Source organism: Anomalospiza imberbis, chromosome 14 (genome assembly GCF_031753505.1).
Source record: "Anomalospiza imberbis isolate Cuckoo-Finch-1a 21T00152 chromosome 14, ASM3175350v1, whole genome shotgun sequence".
NCBI lineage: Eukaryota > Metazoa > Chordata > Aves > Passeriformes > Viduidae > Anomalospiza > Anomalospiza imberbis.
Genome location: NC_089694.1, coordinates 11,415,233 through 11,443,223, shown reverse-complemented (window position 1 = coordinate 11,443,223; position 27,991 = coordinate 11,415,233). Strand labels below are relative to the sequence as shown.

The 27,991-nt window shown below is 38.2% G+C and overlaps 1 protein-coding gene across 14 annotated transcripts; it reads right to left on the bottom strand.

The window, feature by feature from the left end:
• Positions 1–120: 120 nt before the first annotated feature.
• On the bottom strand, positions 121–27,925 carry LOC137482529 (phosphatidylinositol-binding clathrin assembly protein-like). 14 transcript variants are annotated; one of them, XM_068204900.1, is made up of 23 exons: positions 22,596–22,722; positions 20,112–20,254; positions 18,847–18,922; positions 17,925–18,027; positions 17,641–17,734; positions 17,425–17,536; positions 16,300–16,406; positions 15,638–15,679; positions 12,081–12,166; positions 10,898–11,021; positions 10,118–10,254; positions 9,718–9,821; positions 8,720–8,866; positions 8,193–8,252; positions 7,978–8,088; positions 7,193–7,324; positions 7,046–7,076; positions 6,444–6,564; positions 4,514–4,537; positions 4,325–4,381; positions 3,895–4,002; positions 3,286–3,340; positions 121–1,009 (listed from the first exon to the last, which is right to left on the bottom strand). In XM_068204900.1, exons 1-22 carry the CDS (start codon positions 22,705–22,707, stop codon positions 3,326–3,328), a joined length of 2,046 nt encoding a protein of 681 aa, XP_068061001.1. In that variant the 5' UTR covers positions 22,708–22,722; the 3' UTR covers positions 121–1,009; positions 3,286–3,325. The 14 variants fall into 14 exon arrangements, with proteins under 14 accessions (XP_068061001.1, XP_068061013.1, XP_068061007.1 ...); XM_068204912.1 differs by lacking the exon at positions 22,596–22,722 and adding an exon at positions 27,521–27,925 and having other exon boundaries at positions 121–3,340; XM_068204906.1 differs by lacking the exon at positions 22,596–22,722 and adding an exon at positions 27,521–27,794 and having other exon boundaries at positions 121–3,340; positions 7,193–7,309.
• Between the last annotated feature and the right edge of the window lie 66 nt (positions 27,926–27,991).

Genomic DNA, 27,991 nt, shown 5'->3' with positions numbered 1-27,991 from the left:
TTGGTTTTGTTTTTTTTCTTAAACAAGCCTGTTTGTTATTTTACCTACAAATATTCCACCACTATGTGCACAGAACAGAGATTTTTCTAGTACACATGTCCAAATTTTATTAAAAAAAAAAAAAAAAGCAGTAACTTCTTGGAGGCAAAGTCAAACTGTATCTGGAGAACATTAGAAAACCCCAGTTATTTAGAGAGGTACATGTTCAAGTCCAAGGGGCCTCACACAATCCACCTTTCCAAAGTCCCTCAGAAGTCATCCTATGGCGTATGCCTTGATAGCCTGCCTGTAGCAGCACCAAGTCCCAACAGCGAGGCTCAAGTGACCCACTAAAGTACAGTAATGCAAAGTGTACAGCACAAATCAAAGTCTTCCTCCTTGTTCAGACAAACATGGAGAGACATCTTAGTTACCAGCTTCCTGAAGTATTCAGAACATGATTCTGTTCCAACGAGTTGGAAGGAAAGTCACATTTATATACATCTCTCTTCACTCATCACAACTACTGTTCGCAGTTTCTGCAGGCTGGTACAGTCACCCTCAAGAACAACCTTGGTGTTCAAAGTGTTTTTTTTTTTTTTTTTTGTGGAGAATAGCCATAAAAGCCTTGACAGCATCCTAAGTCCTTGGTTTTCACTTCTCATGTATGTTATTTAAACACACTCTGCCATTTTATGTGTTCCAATATGCACAAGGAAGAGTTGGGCAAAACCCAGTCCTGTGCACTTTTGTGCAGAGAGAGGTACAAAGGGATCTTTGCTTCACAAGGATCAAGCTGTAAGCTGTGTTTCAAAGCAACAAAAGAAGGTAGGTTATAAAGTTTTTAAAATATACTTTGTGGCTGTTTCTCCTTTTTTAATACTAATAAGTTGGTATCAGACAGCTTTGCTACAAGAAAGTGGACCAAAAGAACCATTAAAAGATCCAGAGCAAATCAGATGCAATGCAAGCTATTATCCAGTATTAAATACATTTCTGAGCCAGGTATATTCCAGATATTCAGAATGCTCTGAAATAAAGTTATAACAAATATATACTGCTTGCCAGGCATTTATTTGCATATTTTATTAAAATAATGTGTTATTACTTATACAACTCAGTATAAGAAAGAGACCTAACAGCTTACAGTGCTAGGAACTGCCTGCTTGTAGCACTCTCACTTCTGCCATTAATGCCCAGACATTTCTGACTACATGGACAGATCTAATTTGAACATAAGACTTTTGACTGCTGAACGAATCTATGGAATTCACTATGTCTTAAATAAACAGTCCCCTCAACACAACAACCCATTCTAAATGGCATCTATTCCCTCAGCATGTGGAGGGCAGCTATAGGCACTGAAGAACTCATTGGCTTAAAATTGTACAATTGTTCAACCCAATAAAGGTGGATTAAAGCTTGAAGCCCTTTGTAATTCAAACTTGAACATTAAACTACCATATACTGGGTCCTAATTCTTTCAAAATCAATATACATCAAGGAACACTGTTTTAAATTTCTGCAAGGTTTCATTTTCTGGGAAATTAGCAGTTAGGGATTTCAAGGGTTGGGGAAAAGACTTTTGTTTCTTTTGCATTGATTCATTGGGCAAAATATTTACCATAGGGTTAAGAAATACTACTTTTACACTCTTTGGACAGAATTAAGCATTTGGAAAAATAGAAGGGTTGTTCTCACTCTGAGAAATGTCCTTAATTTAGAAGTTTTCTGCAGGAGAATTTGACAAGTTTCTCAGGCCTATCTGCATTTATGGCGAGATTGAGAGATATTCCTGCAATTACAGACTCTCCCAAAAGATAAAAGACATCCTACGCTGGAGGTCTATTGTAACAATAGAAAACTCAGCTTTAATATTAATTATTATTACAAGTATTTTAGAGGAGAGCTTTCCATTGCATTTTGCCACAAAACTTCTGGAGGAAAGGTTGTTCCCACTCCTATCTACTTAATTATAACTACTGGGTTTTTTTAATGCTATCACTTTTTATCAGACAGTGAAAAATACAAGATAAGGCATTTTCATAGCCAATTTCAGTTCTGGAGGAAGATTAAGTACAAAATATGTTCTAGAAGTCTGTACACATCTGACCCATTGTGAACAGCAATACTTCTTAAATTAGTTGATTTTAAAGATTTTCCTCTCAAAAAGAGTATGGATTTCTTAATGTAGCATTTTACCTTGAAATTACTATAGAAGAAAAAGATTACTGCAGCATCAAAAAAACAACTATCTAAAAGTTTACATGTATTTACACATTCAAAAATAATTATTTTATATGGTTTACAACTAGGTTCTTATTTCAAAAGAGAAGCACAAGCTATTCTCTACAGCTGGACAATTTCAAAATAGTTGCCAGTTCATGAGTGTCAGCATGATTGCAAGGTTTGAGTCTTTTGACCTAATGGACTTTAGAAAGTAGAGCTGGCCCTCTTGCCTCCACTGCAGTTATCAACAAGACTCTCTGTGGCTGGGGCACCAACAGACCCTGGCTCCAAGGCAGCTCTTCCCTGAGCCCCTGGTGGGAGGTGCCACCTGCAGAGAAGGTACCTGTGGAAGTGCAGCTGCTGGCACCTCTTGGAGGCTGCATGAGCTGTTCTGGAGCACACTCACTTCCCCTACTCCACCACAGACTTGCAGCCTTGCAGCTGCTGGCTCTTTTTACTTAGCCCTGTAATACTGACATGCCAATGGAGCAATTTATTATTTTTACTATGTCTGTGTAATTTGTGTCTTGTTGATTCACAGCATTTCAAACTCACATTGTAAAGTTAGCAAATTACTACAAGCAATTCTAATGTGAAAAAGCTGTCTGATTTCACACAACGTTGGCCTTATGATAATGCAAGCATTGCTCTATCAGAGTATTTATTAGAGCAGATAAAAATTTTATTGCTCAACTTGATTTCGTGTTGTGTCTTGGTTACAACAGCCACAGAATTTATGAATAAAATAAATAACTTTGACATTCTCAGTCAATTCCTAAAGTAATCCACTGATGATTAAGGTTGTAGAGCAATCATGTGATCTTCTCCTTGATTTTGAACATCATAATCCAGCTTGCACCTTCTGAGTCAACCTCAATAAAAATACAGTTTTCTGCTGAGCAGTTAAAAAAAAAAAATCAGGAAACAAACATGACTTCACACTGCAGTGACTGTTATAAACAAGAATCTCTAAAGCATTGCAGTTCAAAATAATATTGTATTATACAGGGAATAAACAGTTGCCCTGTTCAGGAATACATCATGGGAAGATTGAAATTCAGTCTTTTCATTTTTTACCAGTATTTGGTTGTTCTCACTTCTTGTTGCTTTGGTGGTTCTACATAAACTGTATCTGTGAAAAAAGACTATGTATTAATGCCACTTCAATAACAAATGCTTTCCCAGTGTTTTAGAATAAAGAATCTATTTGGCTGCTTTGCTACTTTTAAGTTAAGTCTATAGGCTTTGGCACTTTCAAAAAACCTCAAAGAATATTAAGACCTATGTAAGTGGATGACAGAAGTACAGTTCCTCCAGCTTGAATGATCTCTTGTCCATGCCTTTTTCACTCCCACATCACCTGATCCTTGAAGAAGCTTTCAACACTGGTCTGGTCAGCATGATTAAACCAAGTATCCAGCTAATGTCATAGGAAGACTAAAACCTATAGACTGTTTACTTAATATTGAAACAGTGAGAAGTAAAAATCTGATTTTTACTGTCTTCCTTGCTTCCTGCAATTCCAGCATCTGAATTTGCCTCCTCACCAGCAAAAGTTGCTGCCCTTGACTGAGGAACCCCTCACTTTCACACGCAGAAATGCACCTGCAGCCTTTCAAGAAGCATTTGGTTGTGTTTGCCAAGGCTGAATTTTCAATGTCAACAAGATTAAAGAGCACTGTTCACCTGAGTTTCAGAAACGGGTGCAAAAGGATTTGTTGGCCTTAGACCAGGCTGTGTGTACATCATTGACTGGGGTGCCATCAAAGGAGCAGCTCCAACCTGAGGAGGTACCTGTTAGAAAAACAAAAAACCCACAAAAATAATTATATAAAATTCAAACTACTTCCACTACATACATCTTTTTGCATTTTAAGTATTGTAGAAAAGAAACATATAGACACACACAGAGGATAAAGTCAAGGCTTTTAAAAACCACTGCTATAAACCTCCGAGTCATCTCTTTCAATGCAGTGTGAGAAACATACCAGACTTCACACACTATTGCCAACACATTTAATTTGCAGGATGGTTTGAACATCATAATTCATGACATGAAACCCACTGGTAGAGACAACTCAGTTTTCAGGAATACAAAAAAAATCATGCTTCTTACCATTCCATATACAGGCACTTGAGGTGTGGTCAATGGGTATGTGATAGGAGCAGGTACCTTTAAACAAGACAATTTTAAATTTTAGAGAAACTCATGCATAGTAAGTAATAGATACATATATATAACTTTGAAAAACACGTATTTTTCAGTATTAAAGATAACCAATGTATTTACAAGAAATTGACTTACATATCCAGGATAGTGTACTCCATTCTGGCATAGCAAAAGGATAAGATAAAAAATTATTTAATAGGTATTCATGCTGGAAATTCTAAGGGATGGATTCAAGTCCAGTACCAATAACAGTTTTTAACTATGCTCATTTATTGAAACAGTTAAAGTGTGAGGAAAAACCTACAAGGACACTAACATAAGTTAATAAGCTTAGAAAGTTACCACTCGTACAGCAAAATTAGAAACTTTACTACACCTAGCCAGATTTGAGCATATTGCTTGCACAAGCACATGTGTGAGAAGCTTTTAGAGGGCATGGCATGCAGTGCTCCTTCTTCCTCCCATTATTAGAGAAGGGCATAGAAAAAAAAGCCAAGAAAGCCTGTGACTATTTGGCTTAAGAAGTGAGTACCAACAGACGCTTAGTCAGGTCGATGCTGCCCACATACTAACATCAGATGTCAGCATGTATCACAATGTGACAAAAGAGAAATGAAGAGCATTTTAAGCCTTATATCAGGTTGTGTTCACAGGTACAGCAATGCATGTGCTTCCTGAGGCCATGCTTCGTTAAGCTGTGCTAATTACACTGAAACGCAGGTGAAACACTTGGCTGTGGGATAGGAGGCAGTGGTACATGAATTGGAGGGTTAGCTCTGAGTGCCAGAGGCCAGCCAGGACACTGAGATCTCTGCAGTTCTGGGGCACAGATTTTAAAGAGGCTCATAGCTGAGCGAGATCTTCACATCAGTAATTGTTGGGAGTTCCAGGAAAATGCATGACCAGACACCTATCATAAAACAGTCAAATGCTTAGACCTGATGAACATATGAAATAAAACCATAACTTTAAATCCACAGTGATCAATGGGTACTAAGGTACCCTCTATGTTCCAGAAATAGAAATGCATCAGCACTCTAAGAACACATTCTAGAGCACCTAGAGGGGATAAAGAGATTGTATGGTCTCAAAAAATCTCACATGAGAGTGCAATACAACTGTGCCCTCTCATCAAATTTTTTAGTCTCATTTTTGAGTCCAGTATTTGATTTAATACTGTATTCAACTTCTCTAGTTCTGAATGAGCATAGTCATAAGATAAGGAAAATAGGCATGAGAAGCAAAACTATGCTTATTGCAAAATTAAGTCAAGACAGCAGTCCAAAATTCACAGGAAATGTGGTAATTATCCTAGTTGTCTATGTAACTGAGATGAAAATCTACCTCCCTCTAAGACAGCTATATTTTAGAAGTGATTGATATTTCTATGAATATATTATGAATACAACACTCTTGAAAAATCTCTTAAAATCACAGAAAAGTCAGTTGCCTAAAAATACCCCTCTTAGAAATGAAAATTCTTCATTTAAGTGACTATAAAAGATACACTTAAATGTTTTGTACTGTGTTAAAAATATGAAGTTGCTGTTGAGCATTATCAGAAGTCCAAGACCTCATTATTAAGGTGCTTTGCAGGGGTTGCAGCAGTGTTTCATGATAAAACTGAAAAAGGAGCAAAGACTGGAAGGAACAGCAGTTTTGCCCTTAAAACACATTCTTTGGATTCTTAAAGGTGAATTTTTGTGTGCATGTCATGGGGAGTGGGAGCATCTCAAACATGCACATCAGTGCATGCACACATTGTGCACAACATGCACAATTTTCTGGACTGGGATGATTTGTTTCAATCCCAAGAGAATTTATGAACTGAGACAGGTAATCCACCTTTCACTTGAGATGCAAGTCCTTAATGCACAAGTTTTTCAGTGAGGGGAAATAAAGCATACTAAAATCTCTACCTCATTCAGTAAGATCCTATGATCCTGTAAGCATTCCTGCTACCCCCAGTCTTGTATCAAATGCCTTTGCTGTTCTTTATAAATGAATGCAAGCAGAGAAGCAGCATTTGCTAGAATGAAGTGTGATTTCACAGTACAGAAATTACCATGTGTGGAATAGTGGGTAAGGGAGTTGGGTTCCACGTGGTTGATGTGCTTGTTTTTGCTTGCCAGTTTGTTCCACCAGTAAGTTTTTTCTCTGTAGGCTGAGACCACTGCATATCTGATCTAAAATGAAACCAGGCTGTTAGTTTTCATGGAGAGGCAACAGCTAGAGTAAAATGACAAAACAGGACACCCAAACATGCCTTAATGCATGCACACAGCTGAAGTCTAGGAAGAAACACTTAGAATTTCAGTAATTACTTATGTATCTCTTCTCCAGTAAGTGTGAAGTCTGGGGCTTTTGTTTGTGTTAAAAGTGAACTATCAGCTCTGTACTGTGCATATAATGATTAACTGGAGTTTGATGTAACTTTTATAGTGTTTCATAAAAAGAAAAAGACTTCAATAAAAATACAGCACTTGCAAAACTAATTAAAGTGAGTTACTTTAAAAGTTAAGGTTGGCTGTGTTATGGTGACTGACACTGTTCCAATGTACTCTCAGTTATTTTGGACTCTTTCAAGAGATGAGATCCTTGCCATGTTAGTGCCAGAGACTTTCAAATAATCACGTGAGAATATTCTAAGTACATATATGCACTTACTTTTTGGATGGAGTTCCTCCAAAGCCAAGATCTGTGGGGGAAAAGAAGCAGACAAAATCCTTAAGCATTTTTATTTGGGAGGGGAAAAAAGCTTCTTTTGCTTTTAGTAAAAAATGGGAAAGTAACTTGTAAAAGCTTCACACTTACTTCCTACTAGATTTGCAAGTGAAGAATCAAGGTCATTTGCTAAAATTTTTCCACTTTGCTGGCTAGCTACAGTGGCTCTTTGACTTTGTGGTGGTACTGTGGGTTGCAATACCTCATCTAGAAAGTTAAAACCTAAATAAAGAATATAAAAGCAACTGTTAACAAAATGGTTACATTACATTTAATAAATTACATCTATAGGCCAGGGAGGTATTTTCTTTATAGAGCACAAATTTGAGTATTTATATGTGAAGGTTCAACATGATGGAAGTATTTAAAACTTTGACAGAAGTATAGTTTAACTTCTTATTTTTCATGGAATACTATATTGTACCTACTAATCTAAAAGAATTTTTAACTGTACTTTAATAATACTTTGCTATACAGAAGAGAAAGACACTAACTCAGGTACTCTTCAACCAGTTCTGCACTTCTGCAAGTGCTGTGCCTCTCAAGGGAGTCAGAGGGAAGTCATCACCATGTATCAAGAGAAAGCACAGAAGAAAAATGAACAGGAGCTTACCCGTTAGGAGAATCCAGTGGGCCACGTTCAAAGTGTGTTCCCCCAGAGAGAGAGGAAACAGTTATTACACAGAGAATGAAATCAGTCAAAGCTAATTTTAAAGTAAATAAAAACTAACAACTGAACTGATTGCCTCTTATCAGCCCATAATCACCTTGCAAATATATTAAGTTATTAAACTTCCAACTGCAACAGCAATTATGCTAAGTTGTTAAGGAATTCTTGCCTATAGGGTATAAATTAGTCATAAGGCAGTATTTACCACTTGCAGTCCTGTACTCTGGTGCTGCAGATTTCCCTCCAAAAACAGCATCAAAGTCCACATTAATTGTTGAAGAGGCAGTACTCGGAGAAGCTGAATGAAGAGGAAAACCTGAAAAAAAAGTTGAGTAATGAAATACACCCATGAAGTAATATCACTCATTCTAGTGAAAGCAGAAAGTTTTAAAAACAAACAAAAACAGAAACTTGAATTACCATCAACAGTCACAGGATGATACACAGAAGCATATGTTGGTTTATGACCACTAAAGTCATCTTTGCAAAAAGAGAGAAGAAAATAAGATCAGTTTTAAAGAGAAAAAGGAAGAGGGAACTCAACAAATAAGTCTGCAGTTAAAAAATAGGAAATTTTACTAATATAAAAAGGGTTTTTTTTATTATTTTACAGATTTGAAAACCAAGTAACTCCTGCATTCCCCATTACAAAACAGAAAGGAGGCTGCAGTTTTAAAGAAATCAGCAGATTTCTGCAGTTTGAAATAATTCAGCTGCAGGTCTTAGGCTGTCTAGACTGGGCAAGCAGAACAAAATAATAGCTTATTTCAACTACAGAAATAAACGTTTAAGGAAACATAATCTACTACACCTGGAATTAATGCACCATTTTCACTTGTTAATAAAAAGTGAAGATTGGCCCAAACCACAGAAAGATTACATGGCCCACATTATTAGCATTATCACCTCCAGTTGCAAATAAATTACATGGGGTTTGCTTTTATTACCACTAAACAGTTCCACTGTTTGTTTGGAGGAAAAAGAAGAATTGATGAAAGGGGTGGCAGATTTTACAGCTTCTTCAACTGGCTTCATGTCAAAGATGTCCAGATGAGGTGGAGAACCAACACAACCATTTGAAGACGAGAAAGGACCTTTCAGATGCAGAAGTGAAGGAAAGAATACAGAGTACAAATAATGGAAAAGAAAAACAGACTGAAATGATTGAATATGAGAATATCTAGACTAAGTCAAGTTGTAAATATTCTACCTAATGATCAAAGTTGATATAAATTTTAGATAGATGTTATCTAAATACAAATTTTAGATACAAATTTTTAGTTTCAGATAAAAATCCTAACAGCTGTTTAGGGAAAATAATTCTAGTATTGACATAAGGTGGGAGGGGGAGAATGACAGAACATGTATCAAAGAAGTTAGATACTACATTTTTGGCTTCAATAATCTACCTTTTAAATAGCATGTAAGAGTTTCAATTCCACCTATTAAAATACTAATAATATTTACCATGGTGTTATCACTGGCTTCTTTTGGCATTTAAGCCATTTCTGACATCTAACCTGACCATTCTTTGGAAGGATGGGTGAAGATACTGAGGTCCACAGCTTTTTTACAAGAACTCTGAAATGACCAACACCTTTTAAATGAGAAGTGTATTAAATATTGCTTAATTAAATGGAAATACTAGTCCAGGATCTTCTCAGTTACTCCTGCTTAGGTTTTATTTCCCAGTGTTTTTCAACTGAGATCTTGAGTTACATTTCTTCTCCCTGTTCCCTTTACTGAACAGTTCCACTCCTTTGTTCCATCAACACTGATGTTATGTGTTCAAGGAAGTTGGTCAGAATTTTCAGATCATTTACCTCATATTTTGTTATGAATGTTTGGAAGCAAAATAGTTAAGATTTAAGATGCATTAAGTATGAACCTTGTATTCTAAGAATTCCCTTATCATTTAGAGAGTCAAATCAAGGTATGAGCTCACCTCCCCAAGCATTGCTTGCTGATGTTGATATAGCTGGAGTACTTTGCACAGTTGGAACAAATGCAGGCTGAAGATCAAAAAGATCACTAGAAAGGTTGGGCATGCTGAATAAGAAACGAGAGAGAGAGAGAAATATGAAGATATGTAACAGACATTGTTTTCTTGCTTTTATGAACACTCCTACCAATCTCATTTTCTCTTATTTGCTAGGAGCCCATCAAAACCAGTGATAGAACAAACTGGTGATTAAGCACTTACTGACAGAATTCCTGGGGGTACACCAAGAAAACATCAGCAAAAGGTACCTGAGAGGTAACTCGGGTCACAGTCTTGCAGTTGATTGTGGAGCTACAGGTCAGTGCAGTAATTTGTTTCTTTTGGAAAGCAAAATATCTCTCACCTATTTGTTGTGGGTGCTGGTGCAGCAAAGAGGTCAACAGCTACAGTGGTATTCACACTTTTTCCTGATAAAGTGCTTGGGGATGCTGATGTGGAAGTGGAATTTGATACTACAGAGATTTCTCTTAATCGTTGCTCCTGAAAGGTGAGAGACACAGTTGACATTTTAGTCTTATTAATTTATTAACATTTCAGTCCTAGAGACCTTTTCAAAGAAGAAAATTTTAATTACGGTCTTAATAAATAAAACACTTTTTCTTCTGTAAAGTCCTAAAACCAGAAGAATAACTGAAATTAGAGGTAAGATTATTTGTTTTAACAAAGCATGTAAAAATCAAGGTGAGACTTGTTGTTTTAAATAACTATTTTTTAATCCTATCTGCCTAGAAGTAAATCACTTCTAGTCAAGTTACACATTCCAGGCTCCCTCCACAGTCACACAGAGAAACAGCTTAATGGACCTTTCTTTAGGAAGACTCATCTCCCTATTTTATGAGTCTCTTCATGGTTCAATTCAGACGTTCAGAAATCAGTATGACAAAGTGCAACCCAATAATAATGTAGCAATGTAACACCCTTGTTTAAATTAATTTCAGGTTTACATTTCTCACTACTTCTAGGTATGTTCACTGTATTTTTACAGCACTGGTCAAAGCACAGGTGTATGGTTTTACACAGCTCACACTCCTCACTGAGTGACCTTGCAAGCTTCATCACCATACACTGCTTTACCCAATTACAAAAAAATATTTGAATACAAAACTTGATAAAAACATACTACCTTAAGTGCCTGCAGTCTAACTTGTTCCTCCTCCAATGCCTGCTGCTTTTCTTTCTCATCCATCCGGCTGAATGACATTCCTGTATTGGCAAGTGTGGAAACAGCACTGGACAGGGCACTGGCTCTAAAAAGAGCAATAATAAAAAAAAATATTATTAAAACACCCACAGTCAGGTGTACGTCACTTAAAGTTTCATCATCTTACATCTTACAGCCTTATCTTTCTCCCCAGCCACTTCTTCTCTTACTCTCTGCTACATAAGAGCAGACACCCCAAAAACAGTTTGGTGACAAAGAGGCACAAGTGCACAGAGTGACTCCCTCGAGTTTCAGCGGGTAGGAACTGGAAAATGAGGAAGACAGCAGTTGTCTTTCTTCTTTGAAGTTATCTAGACTAGACAGGAATGTTATTCAAGTGTCAGAGGCACAGAAAGCTTGTTTGTACACTATATAACAGCAAAGAAAGCACAGCATTATACATATGAACAGAATATTGTGGCAGTGAATCCTTAGAGTCTTGAAAAAAATAATCTGAGGGGGAAGATGGCAAATTTGGAACATAGCTCAGCCTGATACATTTATCAATATTTTCCAAGTTTCTGTGGGAGAATGTCTATGCCAAAAGAGATCTCATTATTCAGTCAAATATTTTCATACATACTGATACTGTACATGACAGAAAGAATAACACTATTTCTTTCAGCACAACACATCCAAGATAATTTGGCTGTTCTGAGGAGGGGCTGAAGAACTTTTATGAGAAGGTTAAGATAAATTCATGGTCTGAGAGGTAGGTCATGAATATATAAATAATAACAATTCAGATAAATACCATCCTATCATGGGTAAGAAGAGTATCAAAATCCAACCACCTTATAAATGTTACAAGTCAAAGGACTTTAAAAAAGTAGAAGCTAAAATGAATAATACACAAGGTCTCAGCTCAGTGGTTTATTACAGCCTAAACAGAAGTCTGTCTGAGACACAGACAGACATACCAACATATCAAATGTGGCTAAGCTATCAGACTATTACTCACTAGATGTTTCATTTATATTTCTAGGAAGATACATTCAGAAGTGAATAAAAATCAAGAATAGCACATGACTGAATCCTGAAAACTGTTAGAGTGACAATGGCAAGTCTTAAGTACAGGCAGTGCTGTAATTCGCTGGGTGCTCACCGGCTGGCAGCAGAGACTTCCTTTGTTTTCTTTCCCTCCACAGAAGCCAAATGCTGTTCCAGTGCCTCAAGCAAGCTGCTGGGTGCCTAAAATTAAACGTATTTATAAAACACTGCTTCTATCAACATATCATTGTTTAGTACCACATTCGTTATTTCATCAACTAAAAACAAACAAAATCTCACACATCAGTAATTGTGCCTTTGGGTTTTGCTGCCATCCTACACACCCAAATTCCATCTACTCAGTGGTGGTACCTTAAAAGGAGTGGGACCACAGAGGCAGGAAGGAAGGATTCCCCAGAGTGCCTCTGCTTCTGTGCATGCAAGTTAGATTCTTGGTTTTGGCAGCAGTATTTACTATGTTAGAATTAACTGAATAAAGCTGATTAAGTACTACTCCCTGAAGCTCACACAAGTCCCCAGACAAAGACCTGGCATTTTTTATATACTTTTCCCGACACCCAATAACCCAATCACTCTCCATTAAAATATTTACAGTCAAAGGCTTGCAGTAGAAACACCTGACAACAGCAGGACATTAGGTTTGATAAAATGGAATCAAATCCAATCTGATCCCAAGGACACTACTGCAGACTGAGTAGCTATTCAACATGTAACTGTACAATAAACCAACTCAATTCATCTAAGTGAAATAAGTCCTACTGCAGATTTAGATGAAGGGAATGTACCTCTAAAATCTAAATCTATTTGCCAGCTCAGTCCTCCTCACTTGGCAGGGTTTCAGAGGCACTAAGCCTCTTCTACCACTTGCCAAATTTCAGGAGGTAGAACAGATATAACAGGCATTGTTTGGAGGAAAAATAAAGTTGCCCTTGCTAGCCCTTCTGTACCAAAAGCTAGAACAAGGCATTTCCTGGAAAGAGGAAAATATTATTCACACAAGGCTTTGTCAGCCAAGCTCCTCTTTGAAATATTGAGCACAATTCTAGATTCCCACTTTCATTGAAGACAAATTCAAGCTAGGTTAATTAAAAGAAAAAAAAAAAAGCAATCAGAATAGTCCTATAAGACTGCTTGTCTTAAAATGCTTAAAATGTAGACTTGAGCTTGTATTTCTTAAGTAGAGCAAGGTAAGCTAAGACAGTGTAGTTACCACAGGTCATGAATAAATTCAGCGTTCGACCCAGACAGCTAAATCCCAAGGGGGACATTTTGAAATAACCCTTTGGAAAGGTATCGGGGACAAAAAACCCAAACCAAACAAGAAAACAACCAAACAAAAACAAGAAGCAAAAAAACCAAATCAAAAAAAAATCCCAATCAAACCAAACCTCCCCATACTTTTACCTTTCAGGAGGCCCAATAGCTTGCAGAAGGCATTGCATGGCACAGCTACTTAGATAATCTTAGTAACAGGACACTATGCCCTAATTGCAGAAAGCTTTTCCTCGTATTTTTTTCTTCCCAAATCCATGCAAACTTATTTGTATGGTAATGCATATTCTGTACTTACTTTTTAAAAAACCCACTGAAAACCCCCTCAACCGCAAGAACTAAACCAAACAGTCCAGTAACCTCCTCTGAACTAAACCAAACAATCCAGTAACCTCCTCTGAACTTTCTCACTACTGCAGATATCCAACACAACATCAGACTTGGAGTGAACAGGGTAGTTTTGTCAGAAATTGTACCTGGGCTAATCCAGCCACTGACTTGAGAAAGGCTGTATTTCATGATCCACCTCCATCCCCCACCCCCAAAACACGTGACAGACTAACATCCATACAGAGGGAAACAACCCCATTACGTTCATTAAATACAAGAACAGTTACTAACAGAAAGCAACATCACTGTGAAACAGGGCAGCTACAAAGGAAAATATTTTCTTCACAGAAACAGGCAAAAGTGGCAGTATTAAGAAATTACAGCAAATCCTTTTGAAGTGCCACTAAATGGATGTACAATTATTCAACTCATATTAAATGCCATGAAATTTTCTGTCTAAGTAGAATGCTTAACAGTGGCACTGAAATTGCCAAAATGCACAGGATGCTGAGGTCTACCACCAGCTCAGAATTCTTTTCTCATATAAGTGCACTTACAACAAAGCAGCTGAGCTATTAGAAATAAAGTGTTGTAGACATTAAGTATTTTCTCACTGAAAGTTTCAGATAAAAAAAGCAGCAAAATTAAGTTAAATGCCCCTATTCCCAGTAAATAAAAAAACCCCACTTGCTTTCAAGAGCTTTAATGACCCAATTAAGTGGACAAGTGCACACTAACCCAGTGAGGTATAAATAACTTCAGACTTCAGTATAATGTGATTAGCATAATACAGCCCAGCTGAATGCTGTAGTACTAATCAAAAGACAAAGTATGATGCTGAGATCAAACATCAACAGAAAACTTCAAACTACTGTTTTCAGTCATTACCTGCTCTTACCCTGGTGGTTTTAGTCATATTTCTTTTACACCACGTAGGCAAGTTCTTAAAGTGATTAATATTAAATGCTAGGAGCAAGCATTAGAGATTTGTGCTTTGAAGCATGCATGATTTCAGATGGAAATCATACTGTAGGCAGTAATGAACACTACTGACAATAGAAGTCTGTGGCTTAGGTTTAATTTCCATATTAAAAACACACTGATTAAGGTTAGGCAAATCTTCACACTAGATATGTTTTTCATGATTAACCCATGAAATTTAATTTCAAGAAGCTAGTGTAGGATTAGATGTGACTGTTCAAACATTACACTTTAGATTTTCAGTTTGTCACTGACTGCACTCCAACAGCTCCAGTACTCGAGCTCTAAGGCACTGCAGTTTGTGCCCAAGTCTCCTCAGGCTGTTTATTGCACCCTGCAGGTTACTCTGTGCTACAGAAATAATGACAAGCACTCTGCTCTGTTGGGTTGGCCCTGGGTGAGAAATAAAACATCCCTATAAACTGAAGGGACTCACAAAGGATAACCTTGACCTCTGTGCACTATCAGTGCTTCCTGTTCACCAGGTCAAACCATTTTCTGACCTCCCCTCTGCCCCTCAGTTTATCCTCACTGGAAGGTGTTTCCCTGCATTCCACCTTTCAGACTGAGTTTTCCAGCACACAACCTACATTGCACATGTCCCTCATGCTACTGAGTAAAATCAAAGCCAGCATTAAGAGCTGATATAGAAACATCAAATTTATTCTTCAGACTTAAGGGGACAAAAAAATTTCAACTGATCCAGCTCACTGTTATCTTTAAGTGTGTTGGAAAACATTAGTTTAGAGTGAAATAGAAGGTTTTCCTCTAGGCATGGCAAGATACTTCCGCTTACCTGCCTTGTGTGATAAAAACCAGAAGTTCTTGAAAAATATTATTTTCTGTGGGTTTTATTGCTTTAAACGATCAAAAAAATCACATTAACAACTGCAGAGTTTAAGTATTGAATACATTTAATCCATGTGAGAAGCTACTATACATTTTTCCCACATATAAATACATGAAAGAGAATACAGTCTAGAGAAGAAAGATTACTATCCTACTTACCAACCTTTAAAAGTACAAAGAACAAAATATTGGGTTAATCAATATGCAATGTACACTGACCTGAGTAAGGTCTGGGATGTCACCCTGATCAATTCCAACTTGCTGGGTTTACAAAAAAAGAAGGGAAAAAAAGTACATTACTACATGCAGTGCCAATGAAAATAAAAACCAGCAGTGTCTGAATGTTAGATAGATGCAAGCATATTAAAAAGGGATATTCATAATTTTCTGAACTGGTACAAGTTTCACTAGGAACACACCTTAGAAATCAAAAATGCATTAAACTGCATCTCAAGGCAAACTCAGCTTTTCATCCAGCCTAACTTTCACGTAGAAAAGCCTGCTAGAGGCATTAGAAACAGCCACATAGCTTACTGAAACTAGTTATCATTTTTTAAGCACTTACAGTAAAGGAGAGCCCTATAAGTATTTTTACATAGACTGTAACAATCAGTTTATACATTCTGGAGCATTCATAAAATTTATAATGGCACTTCAGAAAGTTTACTATGTGGTCTGGCTAATAAAAAGGATACCCAAGAATCCCATTCCATGTTAATAAGCATATACAGTCTTTAAAACACCTAATCTTTAGAAAACGTCCTTGTATATGAAGTTAAGCAAATAATCTGTTAAGAGGTGCTCCTATGAATACTGATACTATACCAATACAGACCAATACAGCTAAATTATATCCTTTCCATACACATAGATTTATTTACCTCTGCTACTTTGAGGAACTCTGACAACTTGGTCATTCTGGCTAGGAATTTTTTGTAAATATCCAAGCCTTCTTTGCACTGGTTCTTCTTCATATCAAAATATCTTTCTGAGGATGCAAATAAAACTCTTGTAAGATAATGCCCTCCTCCAGCAAAAAGCTGACATAGTAGTATAGAATTTAATTTGACACAAGCCTCAGTAAGAAAACAGACAGCAGTAACTCAAAGCTGTTGAGATTTTCAGGCTTATACGAATACCTGAAACCTTTTATAATAAGTCAGTCAATACAAAACTACTGATTTTTCTGTTCCAATATATTAGGCTATAATGCAAAAATTTATTAAACATGGATGGGAATCGCTGCAAATTATTAAATTAGGTATTATGGTGAATTTTTTCAAAAAGCTGTCAATGAGACAAATTATTTTATAATTTGAAAATATTCCTGGTATTTATTTACCTTTTTAGACCCTGTGTCAACACATTTTGATACTGAAGTGGCTATGTATAGTGGCTATGCACTGACCTACCAAAAGGAGCATCAACCACATTTTTTACTTTTTATGGTTATGCCCTATAACCTTACAAATATAGCACTGAGTAAAAATTAATGGATTAACAGAACAATCTGATGGCTTTATTCATAAATTTGCTTAAATAGTAATGAAAAGGCTTTGCTAAGAGCTTATCACCCTTTAAAAAAACCCTACATTTCATCTCATCAGCTCAGCAGATTCAGGTACCTGTCAAAGGTGACCAGTCAAGTTTTAAAGAAAGAACAGGAAAACAAAATTCAGCCACACTGTGAGTATATTAAATACTCAAAACACCACATATCTCACCAAACCTTTACAGTCCAATTGCAAAGGTTGAATTTTCATGGTATTGTTGTTTCAGTCTCACCAATCACCCTCTTATTTCACTTTCTGTTTCAACATGTATTCTTCCAGGTAGAAGTGGACATGTAAGCCTATGCTCCTGGTCACTAAAACTAAGACAGGCTTCATTTCACAGCAACAGAGCAGAGAAAATTTATTAAGAAACTGAAGTCAGACATTCTCTATGTTCTTTCGTTTTCTCAGTATCTTTCACAAAATTCAAAAGCTGAAAAAATTCTCACATACCTAAAAGATTAATAATCCCCTCATTGTATGCTGCAAAAAGTCTAATGGAATCTTTAAAGAGGAGCATAAAGGCAGCATTTATAACACCATTTGTTAGTTCATTTGGATTTGCCTGTGTAGAAAGCAATGAGAAAGTAAATTAGTATTTAACAAAATAATGAAACTCTCACTTCAAAGTGAGAGAATGTTACTTAACACTGAGCTTAAAGTACTTACATCAAAATCAAGGAGTGCATCAAGCTGGTTCTGTATGATTGGAAGAGTTTTCAGAAGCTTTTCAGGATTCATAGTTCTCATCACTCCATCTATCCTACAGAGTAAAAGACACACGTTTACAAGATGGAGATCTCAGCACACATTGTATTGTTTCAACAATGCAATATTGCTTCAAAGGGCCAAAAGAGCACTATTCCATGACAAGCTCAGGAACAACTGTATTCCTCCTTGTCCCACCCCCTGCAACAGGAAGGATCAAGCAGAAGTAGCAGTAGTAGTCTTACCCTCTTTTCATTTTGGTGAAGTCAACTGCTACAAGTCTATATGAAAGTGCTTTTTCATTCAAGTATCTGCTGTATCGCCTAATGAAGGTAGACATATCATAGCCTAAAAGTTAAGCATTTTTAAGTTAGACATTTGAAAGAGATACAGTTTTTCAGGTCTTTTCAAGAACTGCTCTATGTTACATCAGCTTGCACAGGAAGTCCTTCCTGCCACTTTCCAGGATTTTGAGATGTGATGTTAGTTTCTCCCCAGGTGGCTAAGATTAAGAAAGCATTTGTTACAATTATGAGAATAAACACCTAAACACGTTAAAATATTAGACAAGAACTGAGCATAAAAGATTAGGCAAGCACCAAGCAGTTCTTGTTAAGATGTTCTTGAAATCAGAATAAAAATGTATTTCTGGCAAAATGCTGAAGAGTTTGGTAACTTATCTGCTATCCCTCAAAACCCACATAAAAACCTAAAAATGTTTTCTACCACTAGCAAGTAATTAAAGGACTTGTCAGAGATTTGAAGAAGTTCTCCCTATTTATACAGCACATCTTAGTTACCATTCTATGCACCTTAACAGTAAATATTTACTCTTGAGGCTTTAAAATACAACAACAAAAATGATTATTGTGCTGATAATTCATCGGGTTTATTCTGATGAGCATTAAGAACTCACTTTGTAAAATTTACAGCTGTGTATGTGCAATGCTACATACATTACAGACAGATTTCTAGTACTCACCTAGGTAACTCAATCTCACTTTACCTGTGTCTACATTCTTGGCTGGACATTCTTTGACATCTCACATAATAAAAATCAAAACATCCTTCCATTTAAATATCATTTAGCTCCTAGTGTGCACCAATACATACACCATCACAGAGAAAAAAGGAGTAGAGTTATTTCCTTCAGTGAAAGATCCTTACCCTGCATGGCACTTTTGTCCAGGTAGTTATTTAAGTTGAACAAAGTGTTCCGGGATGCAAGATACTGGATAAAGCGCTGTTGGTGAAGAAAAAAATTGAGAATGTAATTGTTGTGAGAGTCAAAACATAGAAGCATTTTACAAGCAAACTACACTTACCTTGTAACTGTTTCTAGTACCCTCTATCTACAACAGAAATTAGTTAAAAGGGAAAAAAATAGAGGAAAACCCGAAAATACTCCTTGGCAAAGCCTCTGAAGTCCAAAACTCAATTTGGCAAAAATATAAATTTAAACTAAACAGAGACATCACTGCTTGTGAATAAAATGCAAATAATCCTAGAGGAAGCTGCCTAGTTAACTTTGTACTTTAGAACAGACAAGCTGGAAAACACAAAACAAAAATACTGCTTGCATAATCCAGGCTGCTGAAGCTTGATGTAGCTCAGCTGCTGTAGTGTGAAGAGCACACTATGTTTTACAGGTCATTTCAATCAAGTTCACAGAGCTTTGCAGAGAGGAAGAACACCAAGCTTTCACAGCAGTTTAATGGCTGGAAAGCACTTGGAAGAATCGTCACTTCAGCGTTACCAGTGCTGAACCATCATTTCTTAGGTCAACGACCACACACAGGTTCAGGACTGTCACCTGACCAAAGTTTAGCTTTTAACATAAGGCTTGTGCAAGAGAGGCTACATTTCTAACTCCGTGTTATTGACTAGGAAGCTTTTAATAAATTGTGATGAAATAATTTAAGTGAATTAAATGCAGTAGAACGGTGTTTCAGGGTAATGTTAACAGCAACAACATACGAAGACTCAGCCCATCAGATGATGTCTTGCAAGACCAAGTATTCTAGTGACCACATTCCTCTCCCCTTTACCAAGTATTCTTTCTTATCTGTTATTAGGTTGGCTGCACATTTATGGAGCGCTAACAAGACTCTCCTGCTGTGCTGTTACTGATAAGCAGTACCCTAATGAAGTAAAGCTCATCAGAAGTCTTTCAAGCCTTTATTCTAGAAAGGTCACTCATTATTCCCTCACAGACCAACCCAGATACTTGCAGGTAAATTGCAAACACTGATATATTTTGGTATTGAAATAATGAAGGAGCATTTTTTTTCCTTTGGAAAAATACTTTAGAACTATCAACAAAGGAAAAACAAAATCTTTGAAAAACTGAAGTACCTATCTAATGCTTTACAGATTGAGACAATTTTTAAAAAGCTGTCTAGTAGGCTTTAAGAGAAGGAATCGTGTCTTACCTCATTTCCATACATCATGAGGTGGTGTGTTGTAATTAGAGCTTTGAACACTACAACCCAGCTACTGTTTGCAGTTCTCTCAAAGAGTGTATCTGCCAACTGTGGAATATTCACATTCATTTCATTTGTGCACTGTATTAGATCTAAATTAAAGGAAAAAAAAGTAAAGCATTACAATGAATTACATGCTCAGAGGATCAACATGTTATTTCGTGGTTTTTACATTGAGAATTCATACTGGAAGCATTAACTTCAGTTCTTTGTTTAAGAAATAATTGAATTTCTTTACTCTCCTTGCTCAGATTCACTGCATTTTACTGGAACACTCCAAGTATGAACTTCAAAGGCATTTCAGTAATTTTATGGAGTCCCAATATCTCCTCAATACCCGCTCCATTAAAATGGAGCCCAAATTAGTCTCTGAAAGCCAGTGTGAGCTTGCTGGATGTGTGACCTTCTGGGTGCTCAATGCCCAAGGCCACTCCATCTAACCAAAAAAATGAAAATCTGAGAAGCAAGGAAAAGCTGAGACATCCCTACCTCATGAGATCAACAGGCAGCACAACCCTGCCACTCCCACCTAGACCTGCCCACATGACGGCAAATGAGATGCTATGAATCTGTAAAATACACCTATTTTCTGTAAGAATTAAGAGCAAGAATTTGCATCTATCCACCCTTCCACTTAGCTTAAAAACACCTGATCACAAGCCTACTGAGTATTTATGATGGATCACGGTAGGTCTCAGGCTTTCATATAAAAAAGCTCTTTGTGTCCTAGACTGACAATAAACTCAGCAAGTAGAACATTAACTTGGGAGGTCAGAGACAGAGGTTCAAGACTTTGCCTGAGATTTAGTACAAAACCAGGACAGGCTGCAGCAGACACATGGGAAGAGCACTTGCCTGAGAAGGCTAAAGAAGGTACTTGCTGAGAAAAGAGCAGAGAACTGAACCCAGGACTACTCTAAACCCCTCAAGACATGCACATCAGACATTTATTCTCTCTCTGTGCTAAACTTGGCTCAGGTGTGATCAAAGTACAGCCTAAGGACTGGGCAAGGCCAGTAAAACAAACATTTGGTTTGAAAAGCTTCCTTTGTGGCCTCTAATTTCAGCGGAGGCTGTGAGCAGCCCATTGGTAGCAGAGCCCAGCGCTGCTTGTGCAGCTTGTCTGGATGAGGACCCGAAGGAGGGCGGGTGCCTGGGCAGCCAGGCAGCAGCTGAGTTCCGAGGTGCTGGCACCGCTGAAACAGCCAACTGCTCTGCCTTAGCAGCAGCACGCAGAGCACAGTCTGTGTCATCACAGGCACTTCAAATGTCAGCTCAGAGCTCACACACTGATCATTTAGGACAAAATACTTCACAGAAATACTGCACTTCAAATGTATATCTTTCTAGCGCACAGAGTATATTGTAGATGGACCTTAACTAAAGACTGGTTTATTAAGATGGAGTCTTTTATTGCTGTTTAAAATAGTTTAATAACCAAAGCAATTTTAACAGAGTAAAGAATTTTATTATCTCATCAAGGTAAAAAGCTATAAAATGCAAGTTATAGGAAGTTACTAATTTCATTCACATGTCAGAGGTTTCTAAGTACATACAAAATATGGAAGCTGGGATGAAAACTTTCACTCTTATTAGCAACACACAAAAATGTTGAAATAACTGCAAAAAAGAAGAGCACCAGAAAGAAGTTTTAAGCAAGCTATACATCAAAACCTTATTGCTGAGTTTCAAATAATTCAATATTTACAAATGTGAACTTTCTCAAAACACAAGTTATTTGTTAGCTACTGTTCCCTACTCATGGTTGTATCATCAGATGCTCTGTCAAATTAAGAAGTACTTTAACCAATTATTTAGGCAATTATTGCCCCATATAATGTCCCAATCCCAGAATTTATACACAGAAAAATATTAAATTATAACTCAACAGCCTCATCAATTGAATGAGGATTTTGTTGTGACATTTCTAAGTAGTTCTCTCAACACACACTAAGGCAACTAAGTCTTCCTAAATCCAATCAGATTATAATCAAGTATTATAGAAATATATGGAAAATACTGAGCAGTATGTAAGAGCAGCAGCTGTTGTGTCTGTACCCTGCACAGAAATGTTACAGGACTATTACAAATCCTAATCTCAGTTTACAAAAACCAACCTACCAACAAAACCCCAACAAACAAAAATCTCAAACTTTTTCAAGAGCAATACCTATAAAACTAGGTAACAGTTAAAGAAATTCCATTGATCTGCTGAGGTCAAAGACCACACAGCTTATCGAAAATATTAATTCAGCACAAAGTCCTTTTGCTTCACATAACCAGTAAGCAAGTCAAATTTTTCACCGAAGATTTTTCAATATTAAATGTGCTTATTAAATACCAGATGAAACTAGGAAGGAAGATCCAGGTTAAAAACCAAAATCTTGCTGCTCTCCAGTCAAGCTAGCCAAGGTATTTCCATTTGTATTTTGCCAGCGCTCCCCAGAGAGGTTCCTGTCCCGTCACCTTCCCTCAAGATAAGATCTCCCAGCAGATGTTCCAGCAGACCCAAGACGGTGCTAACACTGGGAGATCCTTTGCACATCTCATGTCTGTGACTGCTATTGAGTGCTCTCACAGTGCTGCTCGAGCACAGTGTGACAGGAATCCTACTGTTAGCACCTGCGTGCAGTGCTCTAACTGGTGAGCTCTCCTTAAACCCCACATCCATAAAACAAGTTTTGCCTTATGCCAGAATAAAGGTTTACTTCCACAAGAAGCCGTGCAGATCTCTTCTGTCAAGTGCCAGCAACAGAGTGGAACTGACAGAGCTCTGCTGTGTTTGAGAAGCTCTTTTGTTATTGTTTCATTCTCAAGTGTGGGCGCTTCTGTGTAAGATACGTGTCTGTCCATTTCAAAAGGTAACCAAAATGAAATACTCCACATAGGCAGGGCCACTAGGAGTCTAATTCAAACTGTGGCTGAGTGAGCTGCCACCCCCCTGCACTCGAGACATGCTGAGGACAACACCCACTGGCTGCCCTGAAGACCATTTTTACAGGGGGTTCTCAGCACAGCATGGTCTTTGATTCCAAAACCTCAACACCCAGGCACGAAGGTCACAGTTACCAATATCGGAGAACACCTGCTTAGACAAACAAAATGTCTCTGAAATACTAAACTAAGCAAAAAATGTCAGTGCATTTTATAGGCCAAAACTGGACTTTTTAAAGAGCATGTTGCAAAAGACCAAGTTTAAAAATAAAGCTACTTCAAGGCTTCAATAAGGCTACTTATTCATTTTAAAAATATATATTTTACAACTAGCAATAAAAATAAAGCTGGCATTACATTTTAATCCTACAATCGAGATACATAAGAAGAAATGCAAGTGCCATTTCTCTAAAACGATTCTTCTAAGCCTGCAACAGGAGTATCTATATAGAGACAACTGTAGGGATCTATTACAGCTGGTGGCACAGAAGGAAAAGGCTATTATCCCCATACAGCTGGAAGTATAGAGGAGCACATGCACCTGAGAGACTGACAGCTGGGCAACAGTAACATGGATGTTGGCAGCAAAAACTGGAATGAAATGCACAGGGTGAGTGATGCTCATTTTCTTATCGCAGTACTTATATAAACACTTCACCACTCAAAGCATTTTGCCAATTACCCAGAGGAATCATTTCAACTGCAAGTGAAACTGCAGGGCTATTTCTAGAATGGAATTTAGAAACATGTTAACATCACACAGGGAAAAAAAAAAAAAAAAAAAAGAAAAATGAAAATAAAATAAATTTAAAAATCTAACAGCTTTAAACCAGAAGAGTGCCATAGGGGTTTTCAAGCAGCCAGTGGAAATCTTACTGCCTAGAAGAGTACTGAGTATTTATTTTCTACAACTCATCTGAAATACTGGCACATTACCTATGAAGCTATACAGCTCTTCGGAGAACAGCATGCATAAATCCAGGTATGAAATACAAAATAAAATATACATATATAATGTTTTTGGAAAATTCTCAGCCAGGCACTGACAAAAATTGACATACTTTTCAACTTTTAAGTAATATGAATGGTCATAATTTTCTTGAGTCAGGAATCTCTCTCAAGAGAGCTGTAAATACATAAGATAAAGGCAACCATAACAGTTTAATATTCCTGTATTTCTTCCATTTTGTCACAGGAGTGAAATTGCTCTAAGACAGACATAAGAATTAAGACCATTTTTCTCAGTCCTAGCAGTCTTAAAAAAAAACCATTTTCTTCTGGAAAGTTGCATCATATATGGCACATTACAAAAATATAAAACATCAGAGGCACTTCAGCCAACTTTCTCAATGCAGCCAAGGAATGCAAGAATTTTTGCTGGAAGACTTAAAAGATAGCACTCAACTGTTACAAACATTGCTATGCCCATGTTTGCTCATAGTGCATGTTTGAGAGCAATCCTTAAATTTCAGTTATATAATAACAGCTACATCTGAATTATGAGTTACTTTACCACAAGCAAAGCAATTCAGCTATTCTGTCCCACTCCCCCGCTAAACAAGGATACAGGACAGACACCATAATGTTTTCAAGAAAAGCTATATACAACCCCCATTTATAGATCCCAACAATATTAACTACTTTTTTTTTTGTTCAAGTTAAATTTCCTCAATTATTGTACTGAAAAACTTCACAAATTGCTAAAGAACTTCAAATGAATGACAGCCCCTGATCTGTGTAAAGGGTTCAAGTAAATGCCTTTGTCCTGTATCACAACTTGCACATCTCTGTGAGAGCCACATTGCTCAACATTCACTTGGCAGTCAAAAGCTCTGGTTGCCAAAATAAAGAATGGGCAGTACCAGAATTACCACTTCTTAGAAGGTTTCCAAAGCTTGTGTACATTATGGGAGTTTTAAGTTTTGATTAGCAACATTAACTACTGTCCCCTCCCCTGTGCTTCTTCAGTGGGCTGTATACAAGTTAAACAGAAGCTGTTTTTTCATTACTGTGTTAATTTAAAAGTTTAAGCTGCAATTAATTTAGGGGTTTGTTTTTTCCAAGTTTTGGTCTACACACAAGTCTACTCAGTCAATTACCAGCTTGGCTACAGCTTTAATTTATTATTAATTTAATTTATAATTTTTTCTTGTGACTCTTCAGTAGTTAGACAAGAGGAGGTTTGCCTCCAGAAGCGTAACAGCCCCACTCTGCTGTAACCCAGACTCTGAAGGCTGAGGGAGTGACTGCGTATGTAAGACCTTTCTGTAAAAACCTATATTGTAATACCACAGATTTTCTTGCTGAGGAAACTTGGCAATAAAGGGATTTTAAGAATTAATCTGAACAGAGGGCACAAACTGATACTCCTCCACAATCCCTGATACAGCTACAGCAACTTTCAAAAAACTGTTCCTGGTAAAGCTTTTTCCTGAGCAGCAATTACAAATAATACCATATGGTGTAGCATTTTGAATGACACACACACGTAGTGACCAGAGTACAACTACCAGAGTTTTACATTAAACCAAGCTATGTGTTATTTCATAATGTACTTAAATTGGGAAGTACTTGCACTGTATCTTGGAAAAACACAGTGTATGATTTTTCTTCCAGAGATTACAGTATTTCGTATCTACCTGCTCACATTTAATACAAGTAAGTCCTGTGTACAAGTGAAAAAATAAGAAGTGTACTCAAAGGGTTGCAGATATTTGAAAAGCAGTGCCTGGGTATGCTCAATGAAGACAGGATCACGTTCATTGGGATTTTTTTAACCCCTTACAGACATATTAAAGGTACCATATTTCACTTTTTTTTTTCCCTACCCCACCAAAGCATTCCTCTATTTCAGATACCAAGTGACAATAAGATTTTTGTCTGTCTTAGGCCAAAGTCTAAGCAAATGAATTACACCAGAATACAGAACTCATCTGGCACAGAAGAGGACTGTCAGGAGACTGACTGACAGCTCTAAACAGCCTGGGATCAAAAGCAACTTGTTAGTCAAAAAGCAATCTCAGTTTATGGTATTCTCAAGTTAAGAATTATTCAATGTTTCCATTTTCTTACTTTGTAAGGGTGACTTATAGCAGACGATATTATTTCAATAATATTTTCAATCAACACACTGCCTCTTTTAGGATTCAGAAGCTTTCAAACTATTGAGCAAACTGTCACCACTTTCTGGCTTCCTGTTATGTTGCCATTTCTGGACTCAAAGGTTACCTCACTGAACTTGTACCACAGGCAGAACACAAGACCAGAAGAAATAAGGTAACTTTAAAAAGGTATCTTTAGAAAACAAATTGTCAGTTACCCAGTTTTAAAGCTTTTCATTTCAACACAATGGCTGCAATGATCACTACTGTAGCTGGATGCCACCCATTCAGATCAGTAACAAATGAAATATATATTTGGCTGCTTTTAACTGTTTGATCCACACCGAAAGCTCTCACACAAGCCAGTATGAGCAGACCAGTGTCACAGGGTCACACATCCCAACTATCCTCAAACAATATAACCCAGAACGCTTCTGCCGAGAGCCTGAACCAGCAGCACCTTAAGTACCATCAACTTGTGTGAATTCTGCAAAGCTATCAGCCTGTCTTTGAAGAAACCAGCAAAAGGCTTCAAGCCTTTTTTCCTCTCTTTAATGGAAACACACACACTTATTTCGCTTTTACAAGCTGGAGAGCGGGTGTGCAACAGAACGTACAAGGTTTGTGCACTTTTGAGCAAGACAGGAACTCCAATTGCTACTCTGTTACTAAAACCTGAAGCGAAGCAACACCACTAATACTTCTGTAGATTTCAGGGGTAACTCTCTGCATCTTTTGGTATAGAGGTTTTAACATACTAAGTTTAAACGTATTAGCGGCAACATACTCTCATCCAGAATAAACCACTGATCAACCTACGCCCTTCCCTTTACCTCGCTTTTAATCTTTTACCTCGTTTCGCGAGCCGTAAAACAAAAAACTATGATATTTCGGGAAATGTTCGAAATGTTTAAACGGTTCTAGTCCACGGGGTGCACGGAAGGACTAAACAGTGCTTAAAAAATTAAATTCTGCCTTGCAACAGAAAACACACCTTTTCCCAGGTGCTGGATTAATAAGCACCACTGTATCCAGAGCACAAGAGCTAAGCAGCTCTCAATGGGAACAGCTCATGAAGTTGGAATATTTTTGCTCCCCGGGCGCGACCAGGTGTTACAAACCTCGCTCCCTCCACGTGGAAAATAAGTTGTGGAGATCACACCAGTCAGGTCCACCCAGATTTACACGACAGCCCCCTCCAGGTGCAAGCGGCCGGCTGCCCCCTCTCCCCCGCCCAAGGCCGGAGGGCCCGGCTGCCGGGCTGCCCCGAGCTCGGAGCTCCAACTCCGGGCCCACCCGGCCCCGCCGCCAGGTCCTACTCACAGTCCAGGTGCTTCTTCTTGGGGCCCATCACCTCGTGGGTCGTCGCCTTGCACACAGCCTTGGCGACGGCCGAGCCGGTCACGCTGTGCTGCGCCGCCGTGATGCGGTCGGTGATCGACTGCCCCGACATCATCGCCGCGGCCCTGGCGGCGGCTCCGCCGCGGTCCCCCCGCAAGGCCGGGACGGCGGCTCCCCCGCGGCCGGGGGCGAGCGCAGCCTCCCGGAGGAAGGGCGCCGGCGGCTCCCTCCGGCGGGAGCGCTCGCCGGGCTCCGCCTCAGCCGCTCCTCTCGGCCGCCGCCGCGGGGGCTCTTGCCGCTGCTCCGCGGAGCGGCGGCGGGGATCGCCCTGCTCCCAGCACCGCTCGGCGCTGCCGCCTCCGCCCGCGGGTGCGCCCCGGCTTTCCCTTTCACATTACGCTCACAGACAAAATGGCGGCGGCCGCGGCGTCAGGTGACCGCGCGCCCGCCCCG

Coding starts and splice junctions, on each gene's coding strand:
- LOC137482529 (XM_068204912.1), bottom strand. CDS start 27,653: ATGATGTCGGGGCAGTCGATCACCGACCGCATCACGGCGGCGCAGCAC. Junction 11,022..12,080: donor GAAGTCTCTGCTGCCAGCCG/GTGAGCACCCAG, acceptor TGCTCTTTTTAG/AGCCAGTGCCCTGTCCAGTG. Junction 4,003..4,324: donor AAGTGCCTGTATATGGAATG/GTAAGAAGCATG, acceptor TTTTTCTAACAG/GTACCTCCTCAGGTTGGAGC.